Below are 14,418 nucleotides of genomic sequence, written 5' to 3'. Positions count from 1 at the left end.
TAGTTAAGACTACTAATATTTTTATTAATTATCCCTTAACATATTCTATAGAGTATTCTATTGCTTTTAAATGATGTTGCTACAATTGTTGTTGACTTTCTGGCATATTAAACTCATAAAATCATGGTCCTTGGCAGTTTTAATAAGTTTCATTATATTGGAATTCATAGTTAGATTCACTACAAAAGGAAAAGCTCTTCTACAGGTAGTCAACGAATTCAAGTTCCCCACATTATCGACCGGCAATTCAACATATAGGCCTACAGGTATAAATAAAATTCCGGATTTAATTGACTTTCTCATTGTACGAAATTAACAAGTCAATTGAAAAATCTCCGGCCTACCATAGTAAAACACATATTTTTGGCAAAATTAGTTTTTTTTATTCAACATAATTCCCTTCAAGGCTCCAATATTTCGATACTATTTTTGCAGTAAGATTTGTCCTTTGCTTCAAAGTAGGCCTCAGTTTCGGCGATCACCTCTTCATTCGACGAAAAATTTTTCCCAGCGAGCATTCTTTTGATATCTGAGAACAGGAAATAGTCAGATTTGGAAAAAATGGTGGATGATTTTTTTTTGGTGGATTATTGCCATCGTTTCCACTGACTTGTGACACGGTACATTGTCTTGGTGAAGCAGCACTTCATCGGCGATTTCGTCCTTCAAACGGTCCAATAACGCTTTGTAATAGTCACTGTCGATGAGCCTTCCTTTTTCAAGGTAGTCAATGAAAGTTATTCCATGCGCATCCCAGAATACAGATAAGATTATGGCCTTGCCAGCCGACTGTTGCGTTTTTCCACACTTTGCAGCGGGTTCATCGTGTGCGGTTTACCCGGATGACTGCCGATTGGAGTTGGGAGTGAAATGATGGGGCCATGTTTCATCCATTGTCACATATCGACTCAAAAACTCAGGTTTATTACGCTCCGAATCGTCAACTCGTAGTTGTTTTTGGTCAAAAATGAGCACGCACGGCACAGATATTCGTGAATATCTTTAAAGTGTCTCCTATTTCATTCTATTTCAATTTACGGCCATTCAAAATCATTTTGTGGTTTTTTTTAAATGTTTTCGTAACAACCGCTTTTGGGCGTCCACTGCGTCCACCGTTTTCGGTGCTCATTTCACCACGTCTAAACTTAGTATACCAATCCTCGATGGTTGATTTTCCTGGGGCAGTGTCCAGAAACTCGGTATCAGGCCATGTTTTTGCTTCAACTACATTTTTTCCTTTAAAAAAGCAATATTTTATCAACACGCAAAATTCCTTTTTATCCATTTTTTCCACAATAACAAAAGTTGTCAAACAGTCAATCTCAACAGCTGTCAAATTTATACACGCATGTTTGGAGAGTTAGGACTAACTAAAAAACATATGGATTTAATTCTAGTAGCGCCATCTATGTGACAAGCCGGGAACTTCTCAATTAACCTGTTATATAAACATATATGAGGTTTGGGATTGACCAAATGCGACTGATCAGTTAGCACTTAGTAGAATTTTTAACCAAAACTTAAATCAACTATTAAATTATCATTTCAACTAATATATGAAGATTAACTAAACTATGAAATAGAGAAATTTATTGGCAGCTTGCAACAAATCGAATGGGATAACTTCTAGTGTTATATGATGGACTGAAGGTAACATTTATTTCCAAAAAAGACGTATAAGGTATCAAGTTAGATACCTACGAGGATTTCTTGGATAACAAATAATATAAGGTTGACCACAGCACACACCAATTAGAAAATGTTGATGGAAACAAGGGATTAATGGATGGATATAATTAATCCAATGAGGATAAAAACGAGAATCTTACCATAAAAGATAGTAGTAGATAATAGACTAACAATTTCAAAATAAATTAGAAGAGACATTTTAAAACAGCTTCTAGGTAAATCAATTAGAGTTCAGAAAAGAATATTCAACTTATACAATACAATATACAACTCATTAAATTCATAGAATTATGGTCGTAATTGAAAGATCACATGAAGAATGATGAGTTTGTTCCGTCGTTATTCCAGATATTACATAAACCTTTAATAGGAAGGGCCTGTAATATGAAGGGCTTATTTTAAATTAAGCAAAATTTCAAAATTGTTAAAAAATCTTCTATTTCGGATAGAGCCTTCAGACTTAAGTATTTGGATATCTATTTTGAATTGAAAAAAATGCGGGAGTTCCGCAGTGTAGTGTGTTGGAACTGGTCGTTTACTTGATGTAGACTAGTGATATTCCTAAGCTGTGATATAATACAGTAGCTACTAATGCTGACGATGCTGCCATAATAACTGTAAGTTAAAACCGCAAGGAAGTAGCAATGAAACTGTAAACGTTATTACTATAATAATATTATTAAATGGAACAAACAAGTAGTTTTACTGACACTAAATCTGTTCACATCAATTTTGCTTACAAGAGAATTCAACACATATTACAATAAATATGGATATTATTAATGGCATATGCTAACACAGTAAAATATTTAGGAATGACCCCGAACGCCAAGCTGTGCCGAACAGCTCATATAAAGAAAACAGATCCTTATAAGAGGATAAGTAGATTTATTTTGAAAAGACGCAAAAAAATATGGTTATGACCTGGCAAAACCGTCCAAAACTGAAAGGCCAAATCATTTTGGTCGCAAAATAATGCTCTGTATGTCGTGGGATCAGAATAGTGTGGTATATTACGAATTGTTGAAACCTGGTCGAATATTTAATAGTGATCGCTACCGACAACAAATGATTAATTTGAACCATTCATTGAACGAAAATCGTTCAGAGTGGACCTAACATACGATAAAGTGACTTTACAGCACAATAACGTCTTGCCTCATGATGCAAAACCGGCCAAAAAAGCTTTGGAAGCACTTGGATGGGGCAAATTATTACACCCGCCGTACTCTGGAGACCTTGCCACATCCGATTATCAACTTTTCGTATCAATGGGAGACGCACTTACAGAGCAGCACTTCACCAATTTCAAAGAGGTTCGAAAATGGCTCGATAAATGCTTTTGCTCAAGGGACAAACAGTTTATTTGGGATGGCATCTATAAATTGTATGAAAGGTGGTTAAGATACATAGAACCAAATGATCAATACTTTGAAAAAATAAATTACACACTTTTCTTGAAAATTATGTAGTTTTTCTGAAAAGAAAAACGGTAGTGACTTTCCGGTACACCTAATGTTAGAAATCCTTCTTTGTCATATCAATGTTGTTTGTGCCAAAGCAGGTATAGTGCTAGTGTATCCAGATTTTAATGTGAGAATCTCAAGTTTTTTGTAGTGTGTAAGTGTATATATATTTTAATAAAGAAAAAAAGATATTGACTGGTATCCAATCTTACATTTTACATCAGACAATTTTAAAATACTTAACTTAACTTACTTATTTAACATAATTAAAACCTTATAAAAACTGTTGAGATGTTGGAGAGAAAACAATGTTGTAAATTAAATGCAATTTATTTTCTCTCTTCTTTGTGTAGATTAATATCCAAAGACGAGTCGTTTAATTTAATTAATAATAAAAAATATAGACACTTAAAGATATTAATCAATGCGTTCTGGGGAAATTAATTAGATGGAAATGATGGACCTACTTAATCGTATGCCTAGTTTTGGAGATCACTGACACAGGAATTTAATAGATTTTGATTCTTGACTAATTCTCGATATTTTTTTATTCTTCAACATTCTGGTCTTCTGGTCCAATTCTTCAGTAATTTTTACTTGCCAATTCTCATAATTATTTAGTAATTCTGATACATTTCCTTATCAATTCTATCTCCTTAATTCTGTCTAATTCTCATGTTCTTCGTAGTTTCAAATATTCAGTCAATTCTTCATTCACTACAGTGTTTTATCAAAAATATTAATTCTTAATTATTTTATTATTAAATTATTTTATTCTGGTCAATTAGTTCATCAATGCTGTTAACAATGCTGCTTCTCGTTCTGAATGCGTCGTGTTTTATCGCTGAAGTTCCTCAATCGGGTTCTTGATGGTGGTGGCCAAGGGTGGTACAGAAAACTCTTTTGTGTACACCGATTCGTTCAGAATATCCAAGTGGGATAACTCTTCTAGCTAAGAACTTCTCACGCCGATAGAACAAGTGTGTTTCATACCCTTAAGGAATTCTCGAAAATTCCACAATTTCAGACCTTCTTGATGTTTTTGGTTATAGGTGTAATATATAGATAGGTATAACTTCTAACAGGCTTCGTCCATCAGCCTCTGTACTTGAAACCCCAATATTCTAAACACTCAACAACTAGCCAATTGTATAATGCTTTCTTGGTTGGAATGTTATCACCAGACATTTGATACCATGCGATATTATATGTTGCCTCTCTTTTCCCATAATAAATATTAGGAAAAACAGTTTAATGGTCTAATAAATTAGACCCCTAAACTATACAAAAAGAAAAAATATTACAATTTTCGTAAACTTAAATTTAAACGACTTCTTTAAATATAAATAACTAAAATTGCGTCGCAACAGAAGCACTTATTATAATACACGTAATAAGCATCTTATTGAAATTACTCTTGTTTTATTAAGATAACAAGCAAACACATAATAACGTTTTTTTTAATTCATCGATATAGCCTTCTGCATTTTAAAATGTGATGTTCATTTTATTCCAGGACGACACCGACAGCGAAATCTCGTTCGATCGCGGCAAAAGTGAAAAGTGCGAGAAGGACCTGAGCAACTTCAACTTTCGGAAGCATCGCAGAACGTCACGGTTCATGGAACGCGAAAAGGACGCCCTTAATAACCGCGCCAATAGCCTGAAAAAGGCCCTGCGCAATCTGGTGAGTCTACATTTTACAGCGTCGCTACGGCAGAATTGATTGCGTTCAGCGCCAGCGAACCGCCGCCACAGCCGGATGGCCAGAAATGTATCGGCCAGATACGGGACCGTTTTCGCAGAATAAAGGCGATTATTTACTATGAACGTGGCTAGTGACGTGACAATGAATCCATTAATAAAGCTCACCGATGGGCGTCAAAATTTCGAATGGAAATATAGCAAAATCTCACGATAAACGGGGCTATAAGTTGTATAACTGCATAGATTTAGTTTCAAATTTATTAAATTCCATGTCACACAGTTTAGACATCATTTATCCCAATTATTTCAGTTTTTTTTTCATGGTTTTCAAAACGAATTTATTCATATAATTTTCAATTACTATTCAGTAATATAAGGCTCGTTTTAATCCTTAACTTTTGCTATTGTTATAGTACAATCATTGCCATTTCTCTGAGAGTTTTTTTCACAGACCTGTCTTTATACCAGTTTCACACCGTTAAGAGTAGATACCGTATTTTTTGTAGAAACCCTAATAAATGGTAATCAGGCGGGATATACAATAGATGTATAGTAGATATATAGAGTACCATAGTTGATCTTAAAGTTATTGAATTTCTTATAGAGAAAGGCTAACAAATAACGCTAGCCATCTTAACTATCTTCAAGAGAAGAGCATATTCGCAAGAAATGTAGCATGAGTATTGGATTTTCCAATAGTATGCTCCCTAGTTGTAGGAGATGGCAAATATGACCCAAATATATTTTCTGTCTTTCTCATGTAAAAATCATTATTACATACATGTAGAAAAACGAGTCTTGAAACTGTTATTAAATTTCCAATATCTTAGAACTATACTCGTATAAAATAATATTTTTATTACATTACAATATTTTAGTACTTACAAAATTTTATTGATAAAAAAATGTAATCAATATGAAATGTAATCAGTAGAAGCGGCAAAAATTGAAATAACCTACTGGCGGAACATGTGTTTAAGAAGCCATAACAAAATATCGAAAGGTTGTCTGTTGATAACATCTACCTTGCAAATCAGTGAAGTCTTTTCTTGAAGTCAGTCTTTTAAATAAAATTATTCTGTTAGAGTGTGAGCTATAGTTCACATTAATATAGTTGCCCCTTTTCGAACGTCAGATGGATATTCCGACTGCCTAACAATGATTGATTTGTTCACATCCTGGATGGAGATGATTCCAAACAAGAGAAATATCTGCAGGAAAATTAGCCGTTCGCTAGTTAGTGTACCGTCAAGGTTATTAACAAATAAAGATCAATAGTTCGAATCTGCTGCATTATACAGTCTAGCAAGAAACATAGGAACAAAAATCAGCATACGCCCATAGGCTAATCGCGAGATTGAAAATCTCCATAAATCAATTAAACCTGCATTAAAAGCCACGAAATGGGCCGAACAATGAAAATACCAAGATAATTATTTTAAGAATCCAAGAGGAAATAGGATCACGGGCCGTACTAGGTACAACAAAGAACAAATAAATATTTCTGGAGACTTTCCAGCCACTCTCCCTCAATTTTTGATAAACTCTGAAGATGTATGTGATTTAACGCTGTCGTGATGCTTGCTTAAATTGAATTAGTTGCTGACAATAGGGAATCCAATTATTAATTTAACGATGTTTGAGCTGCTCATGGTAAATTACACGGGTCAACACAAAATTTTACTTTGACTTTAAAGCATTAAATTCCAATTCTTTAGGCCGTAATTAGACGAAAAATATATATGGCATGAAAAACTTTGCTTTTTTATTTAGGAACCCGCTTGAACGATATTTTTCAAAATCTGTGGTGTTAATTTTTAATTGAAAATGAAACCACTTAACTGAACATTTTAATTATTTTTATTAAATTTTACTATCAAAATAACTTACAAAAAAGTAGAAAATAATTTAAAAGTGCATGCTTTTACTTTTTATTTTATATTCATAGACACTATCTCTTAATAAACCCCAAATATAGTCTCCCATCATGTTTTCATTGTATTGGCCTTCATAACGTAGTTCGAAGCTCATAATGTCGTAGTGAAAACATTCTTCCTGCTCTCCTGAATACGCTCCCATGTTGTTTTTGAAATTATCTAAATGAGCATGCAACATATGAACTTTTAATGACATCTTGCAGCCTATGGCCTTAAAAATATTTAGTATATTTTCAACTAGCTTTTTGTTAACATCATCAAGCAAATTCCGCTGAGAGCCTAAAAGCGCTGCTGTACTTTGTGTCAAATTTAAATCACAAATTAAATCATTAAAATATTCTGTACTAGTAAGATGGTGTTTTGGTTGTTATGGTGTAGGTAAAATCTCCTTATCGGAATTACTTTTATGAGAACTAAGAGATGAGCTACTTTTCCGCGTTCCGCGTTTTTTGTCGTGTCAGATCATGTGCGACTGGAGCAGAAGAAGATTCCATATCAGGACATTCGATAGGTTTTGCGTTTTTACCTCTACGTCTTTTACTCGGGTTCACAAAGCAAAAGTAGCAGTCGTTAACGTGATCTTTTGGTTGTTGCCAGATTCTTGGTGTTGCAAATTTCATTGACCTTTTCTCACCTCGATACCAACCTAAAATATAGAAATAAAATTTAATATGTGTATTATATTTAATTCACCATTTAATTAAAAGTTGCTGATTACCTTCCAAACATCTTTTACAATTATTACAAGCAACATGTGGGTTTCGAACAGTTAAAATATGCTTCGTAGGCTTCACAGAGAACGTGAGATGTATTTAATTCGTATTTTAACGACATTTTAAGGTATTCTAGATTTGTACAACATACCTGATCGTTGTATATCACTCTAGTGCCATCTATCAGCGCTGTGTGAACGTTTAAACCCCACTCTGATTCTACGGTATTTTAAATGAATTAAAATTAATTAAAATTCATAAAAACATTAAATATAAATATTATTACTATAACTATCACAAAAGCAAACTTTATACCAAAAAAAGGTATTTTCTTTTCATAACTAAGCGGAAAATCATAAAGTAAGCTTTCAGACAATGAACGTAAATTTTTTCGTAGATTGGTGTAATTATTTTCCAATCCCACCAAATACTCAGACCTTCTTTGATGTCAGTGTGGGTTTTCATTTGTTTGTAAAGCTTTTCCGGGCTTCAACAACAATTTTTTCCACATAGTATTAGCGTAGGTGATTCATTTAATATTTTATTTAAATAAAAATTCATTATCATTCATTTGAAAATGGTAATATATCGTTCGGTTTTACCAGCGACTTACAAATATATACTCGGTCCATTAAATATGTATCTGTTACTTAATTTGGAACCTGAGTATCGAGCCATATATCTTTTGATAAATGGCAACGTTTTATTTTGTAAAGACTTCGCGAGATGATTTTTTTCATCTCAATTTTCGCATCGAAATCACTGGAATAAAAGAAGCAAAATAATTTTGACACCAACGATTATTTAAGCGATTATATCACTAATACCACACAAATTTCGATAAACCTACCCTCCATTTTCTCTTTTCAAGAACAAGAAAATAAATGAACAAAAATGACCTACTGGAATATCCAGTTTAAAGACATAATATATACAGTATATATAATCTACAGTATTATATGGACAACTCTTCAAACGCGCTTTAACATGTTATTAGACATTAAACTACTTTGCAGAAAAACCTGAAGCTACTTTTCCCCAACCTTAGACAATATTTGAAGCAATTTAAAAATCAATTTTAAACTTGATACTAAATAGTTCCAATAACATGTCAATTAAAACATTATTCATACACTTAGCCAACAGTAGAACTTTGCCTGTTTTGCTTTTAGTGAATTTCTGTGAAACAATAGTATTATGTATAAAATATCTCTATTACGAAATAAAAACATTGGATATTTAAAAAATATTCCCTTTTAGCATTAATTCTACAAAATATAAGAAATAAAAAATAGGGTAAACCTTAGGTGAGTTTCTTTTTTTTATTTTAAACGATATGTACTAATTTTGATAACATTTGATTTTTCCAATATGAAGGGACCCACATTGAAATGCAATTAAACGAGCTCTGTGTGATGCCTTAACGAGAGAAAACTTCCGTATTAACCATAATTGTGGATGGAATATAATAGTTCCAGTTTTCAATGATTCCTCCATGTGATATTGGCTAAATTTGACCGATGGTCTGTATTATGTTGAAGTTAATATACATAAGTCGATTGCCTATTGACATAAATTGTCACTTTAGAAAAATCCACATGAAAATCTTCCAGCACGTTAAAATCGCACGGTTCTTGTAGCCAATTTAGGTAACCTTTACAAGACATATCTTCAAATAATTCATGTAGAATATCCATCATGGCGTTGGCTACTTCTTAGCTGGAACTACTTGTTGACAGTGGACGTACTAAAAAAGATCCTTCTAAGGACTTTTTGTGGATGCAGAACTACATGGTAAACATGGTATAGGTTCGCTTCGTTCCATTTACATATTTGAACTCGCTAGTCACTCACTTAATCCACTGTGATAATTTGGCATCACTAGCTGAATTTCTTGATTGCGAATTGTCTTTTTTTATTTTCCTTCGCCTTTCGACTGTATACACCGACCTTCAGTTTGGGAAGTTTTACAAGCTGAACGTACTCCTCTAAAAATTACTAAACTTCTGCAGGAATGTTACTATGATTGCATAGCTGAGTATCAAGTGATTAGTCAAATTCACGTAAAATCCAAGCCGGTATTCACCAAGACAGTATCGCCTGTCTGCCACCTTTCATCATAGTACTGGACGCAATAATTAAGGTCTTTAAAATAAGACATAACGTTCAATATAATTCAGTATACGTCTTGACCGTTGATACAAATGTTGTTCCTCATATATAGTTCATATTGAAGAACCATGTGGTTTGGGAATTAAGGAAGGGAAAACCGAAGTACCAATAACTGATGGATCGCCTTCTAGTGTAAATTACAACTAAATCCAATTATGCAAATGCATGAGTATGTACCGTAGAGTACAGTTGAATGAGCAAGTACTTAAGGTTAGTGACTGGAACAGGAAAAGAACGTGGCATCCACTTCTTAAGTAATCAGTCGAATCGGCCAAGGCGGTAGCGTGTTTTTTTCCCTAAGATGGTGCATTCAGAAAAGGCTAATATCCGGCTCTTTCGAACATTTATCTTACCAATCCTTCTGTACGAGGATTCTGTTCTGAGGTATTAAGATGGTAGAATCAGTTCACAATTGAGAAACAAAACCGCAATTGCAAATTATACAGACTTGGATATGTCGATCGAAAGTTCACTAATTTCCTCACAAACTTATTGTTTTTGTTACAGTAACACCAGCCCTTAATATTATCCTCAAAACCATTTAAATTTCATTCATTCTTTCAACATCATTTTATTTTCGCATATCGGTCACAGTATTAATTACTTCTTATTTTAATAACCTCTAGAAAGTTCACATTCTTCTAGGTCCAATTTTTCTTACCTTTCTTGTATCCTGAAATTAAAATCCCACTACAAGCTTGGATAACCTATCATCATCTCCTTTAACTGGGCTGTTAACAATCTCTAATGGGTCTATGGCATTTATCTACAAACGAGAAGCTTCCGAGGAACATTATTTCAGTATCCAAGTTTATCCCCTGGAAGAATGGGGTTAAGAAGTTCGCTTTTTCGTAATTGTCAAATTAAACCAAGCGTAAATTTCAAAAGGGCTGAAATATTTGAATATTTTAACAGTTTTCTCAATACAACTGAAATGTTTGCAATAGATCTACTAAACGAATAAAATCAGTAACACCAAACTATCTATATTGCCACCAAACTCATCTATTCATCAACGATAGGAACTAATTCAACGTTATTTAATTATCTCATCTTTTAAAAGAAAATAACCAAAAATTCATTAGATTTAGCTTGGAAATTTTATTTGAAAGCAAACTGTGTAGTTCTGAATTAAAATAAGAAAACAAGAGACTCCAAAGCCAGTTTGTGTTCAGAAATCAGAAAATATGCGTCAGATTTATTCCTATAAATTGTATAACTCATACATGATATTTATAATATATTAATTAAAACAAGTTCAAAAACAAAGTTCTTATTCCCCATTGAATCGTGAAGCATAAAACACCTCCGACTCCGAACTAAATTTCAAACGTTTCCCATTCAATTGAGAAAGTTGTTTTTCATGCTTCTCGCTTCGAATGTATTCGAAATGTTTCGCGAAACACAATAAAAATTATTTGAATGCTCACACTCTGGCCCCCATAAATTCGGAGGGTTGTTTCGCGGGGGTTGCTGATATAAAACAAAAAAAAATACCTTTGGTTATTAATATGGAACAGTTTAATCAAGTAGCCTGGAAAGATACGGCCAGAATGTGACGTGAATTTTAACAAAACCCTTTATGTCGCTTTAACATGTATGCAATTTCACACCATTTAAATCGTACATAGTATTTTGTATTCATGGTAAATCCTGGAAAATAGCTCATTCATTATTGTGTTAATATCAGACAAGAGTTTTTTGTATTTATAAAAAACATTACGTGTTTTTTCCTTATTATATAGAATTATATCGGATAGTGTAATATTATACACACAATATTAATACAGAACATAGTCACAGACTTCAGAGCTACTTCGGAGCTTTACTTCATAGCTTATTAAACTATCAAAAATTACACATCAAAAATATCAAAATAAATTGCACGTTAGCATGTCATAATAAGCAAAATTTGAAATAAATGAGATAAATTAAATACTATACTATATTGATAAATTATTTTTGTATTATTTATATGATCAGAATCACTAAAGGCACTATTAACTGGAGCTACATCTCAATAGAAATTATTTTTGCCTTAGATCCGTACACTCAAATCTTGGTTCCAAATGAATCTATCTCTTGGAATCCCATAAGAATCAATTCGAACAACAAAAATCCTTCAGAATGAGGATAGTACTAAACCAAACATCATCAAGATTCAGGTCCAAGTATACCATCAAATTGGTTTTTTGTTTACAATACTTAATGCCGATCTATCTATCTATAAATCCATTTTATGTATGATGGGGAGCAAAAATTAATATACGCTGTCTATACAACCGCATGGAGCAGAAGGAAAAGAGAGAAATTGTAGTACATTGCAGAGTAAGTTTTTCAACACCATTTCCAATAAATTACAAAGCGACGTTATTATCATTAAACCAGAAAATGTCCCATATGAAGAGCACTTGGTATTTATACAATGTAACTTTTAATGAAGTTACAGTTGTTATGGCTGACCACCCGTTTAAACGTCGTGATATACGTATACAACATAGAGATAACACATTGTAAGATGATCCGAGACAATCATCGTTCTTACGATGCCTCACAATATCCATTGATATTTTGGAAAGGAGAAGAGGGATATCATTGAAACATTCAACCAAGAAATCAAGTGACAGGTACAATGATGTAATGCCGTGGCAATCAATATAATGATATTCTCCGATGCCGCCAGCTTTTTCACCAATACATTATCGATATGTGTGCGAAAATTGTAAGTAAGCGATTACGATGCATTAAGCTTAATCAAACGATACTTCATTCTGAGGACTATATACATTTGCTATCATCAGTAACGTCTCATATTACATATAATCTTTGATCATATACTGGTAGACTGCGCCATAAGTAAGAATATGTTCAAGACGTCATGATGCTCATCACCAAATATGTTCATCACATTTCAGTGTAATCAAAACTGGGATGAAATTAAATTATTATTATTGCCAGTTCAAACATCAATGCATCGCTATGATATCACTTCACGTATGCTCAAACAAAAATCATTCATAAAGTTTATTATATATCACTCAGTATGAAAAATGAATAGTACAATGTCTGTCGGTCTTGCTAGTTATATTTTAGAGATATTTTCCCATTTATATATCGCAAGATAGCTAACCTCTTGCAGCTCGAGCGGGAGGAGAAAAACAAGCTTTGGCATATTAAAATGGACTCTTTTTCCCTGTTATCTTTTCAGAATAGATTGATTTCCAAATTAAATTAAACAGCCCACTGACTGGTCACTGCCAGTTTACTCAATCTTTCATTATGAAACGAACTGGGAGTCCCAATAATGGGTAACCAAAGTCACATGTTTTTACAAAATGCAGACATTGTTTAAAGTCGTGGGTTCTCTGATTCATTGAAGATTTTTTTTGCGTCAAAATTCCTTCAAATTATATTCTTAAGGAAATTATTTATATCGTCTGGTGTAAATTGGTGTTTAAAAGTCTGGTGCTGTTAAATCCGGAGATCTGGCTGGCCATACTAAATCGCCACTTATTATATAAACGTCATTCAATAATTGAATTGTTGAACGAGCTGTGTACGCTGTGGCCTCATCTTGCTGAAGCCACATGTCCTTTAGTCCTTGCTCTTCCATTTCAGTATAAGAAAAACTCAAATCATGTCTTGGTGCCGTTCAGCAGTAACAGTAACGGCAACATATTGGTCATTTTCAAAAAAAAAAAAAGGGACCAATGATGTTTCCAGCATGAATACCACACTATACTGGATACTACTTACTATTTTGTTTTTTTGTACTGGATGCAATGATAATTAATGAACTAATTGAGGATTTTGTGTTCCCTAAAATCGACTGTTGTGTTTATTAAGATGGTCACTAAGAAAAAAATGGGCTTCATCGCTCATTATCTCATATATTTAGATGAAAAATCTTCTTTTTCACCAGGTATCCTTAGGATTGCATTACTATACTCAACTCGCTGATCAGGATCTCTCGGTATCAATTTTTGGACTAATTGAATTTTGTATTTATCCATAATAAAATTTGGACGTCTACACAACACGATGGTTAAAGCGAAACTGAACTAAAGGTCACATACGTCACACTTTTGCCTCACCTGTTACCTAGCATCACTTTAAGGTCACTTATTCACACATAATTTTTTAAAATTAATTTTAATTTTATTTAAGTGTTTATTTGTAAATTCTTAACATTATAACTGTTAATGGACCGTTGTTTAATTGTTCCTTGGAACGTCCATTAGGGGGATACCATATAGTTTCTCATAGGTCTCGTATATTCCACATAGGGTCTCTCTTATAGTTTCTAAAAAAATACTAATACTAGAAGCTGCCCTTCTAAATAAATAATATCAATCGCCAACATTAATATTGATCCAACTAATTTGCTAAATCAATAAACGCTGTTCGTAAATAATAAAACATGATGTCTCGGGCCTCTTCACTAACTAATTATTGAAGTGGTCGGCTTTGCGAGAATGGAGAACAAGTTTGGAGAACTCCCCGAACTAAGATATTATTTGGTTATTGTTAGTAAACAGCCTAAGATTGGGGCTATTAAGGATTAAGGGAAGGGAATCTGGAGAAATTAACGAGATCCCGTTGCGTATTCAAATAATGTGCGCCACAGTTGGCTGAAATAGGATAAACAAATAAACTTCATCGATTAATTCTGCAGCAAAGTTTTGACGCTTGGGGAATTAGTAGCCAGTATATGTTATGGTAAATTATTATTTA

The 14,418-nt window shown here is 33.2% G+C and overlaps 1 protein-coding gene across 3 annotated transcripts in view; it reads left to right on the top strand.

The window, feature by feature from the left end:
• The window catches only part of LOC143202105 (diacylglycerol kinase eta), a 436,917-nt gene that overhangs the window by 360,063 nt on the left and 62,436 nt on the right, over nt 1-14,418 (top strand). For all 3 annotated transcript variants that reach the window (XM_076413382.1, XM_076413384.1, XM_076413383.1), the window contains one exon: nt 4,672-4,842. In XM_076413382.1, the coding sequence (XP_076269497.1) occupies nt 4,672-4,842 (171 nt within the window). The remainder of the gene's footprint in view (nt 1-4,671; nt 4,843-14,418) is intronic.

This window comes from Rhynchophorus ferrugineus, unplaced genomic scaffold, assembly GCF_030347505.1.
Source record: "Rhynchophorus ferrugineus isolate W39M unplaced genomic scaffold, kcgeb_rfMv2 rfM9, whole genome shotgun sequence".
In the NCBI taxonomy this organism is placed as follows: domain Eukaryota; kingdom Metazoa; phylum Arthropoda; class Insecta; order Coleoptera; family Curculionidae; genus Rhynchophorus; species Rhynchophorus ferrugineus.
Note: the sequence above shows the minus strand (reverse complement) of the source record. Positions and strands in the feature narration are given on the sequence as shown.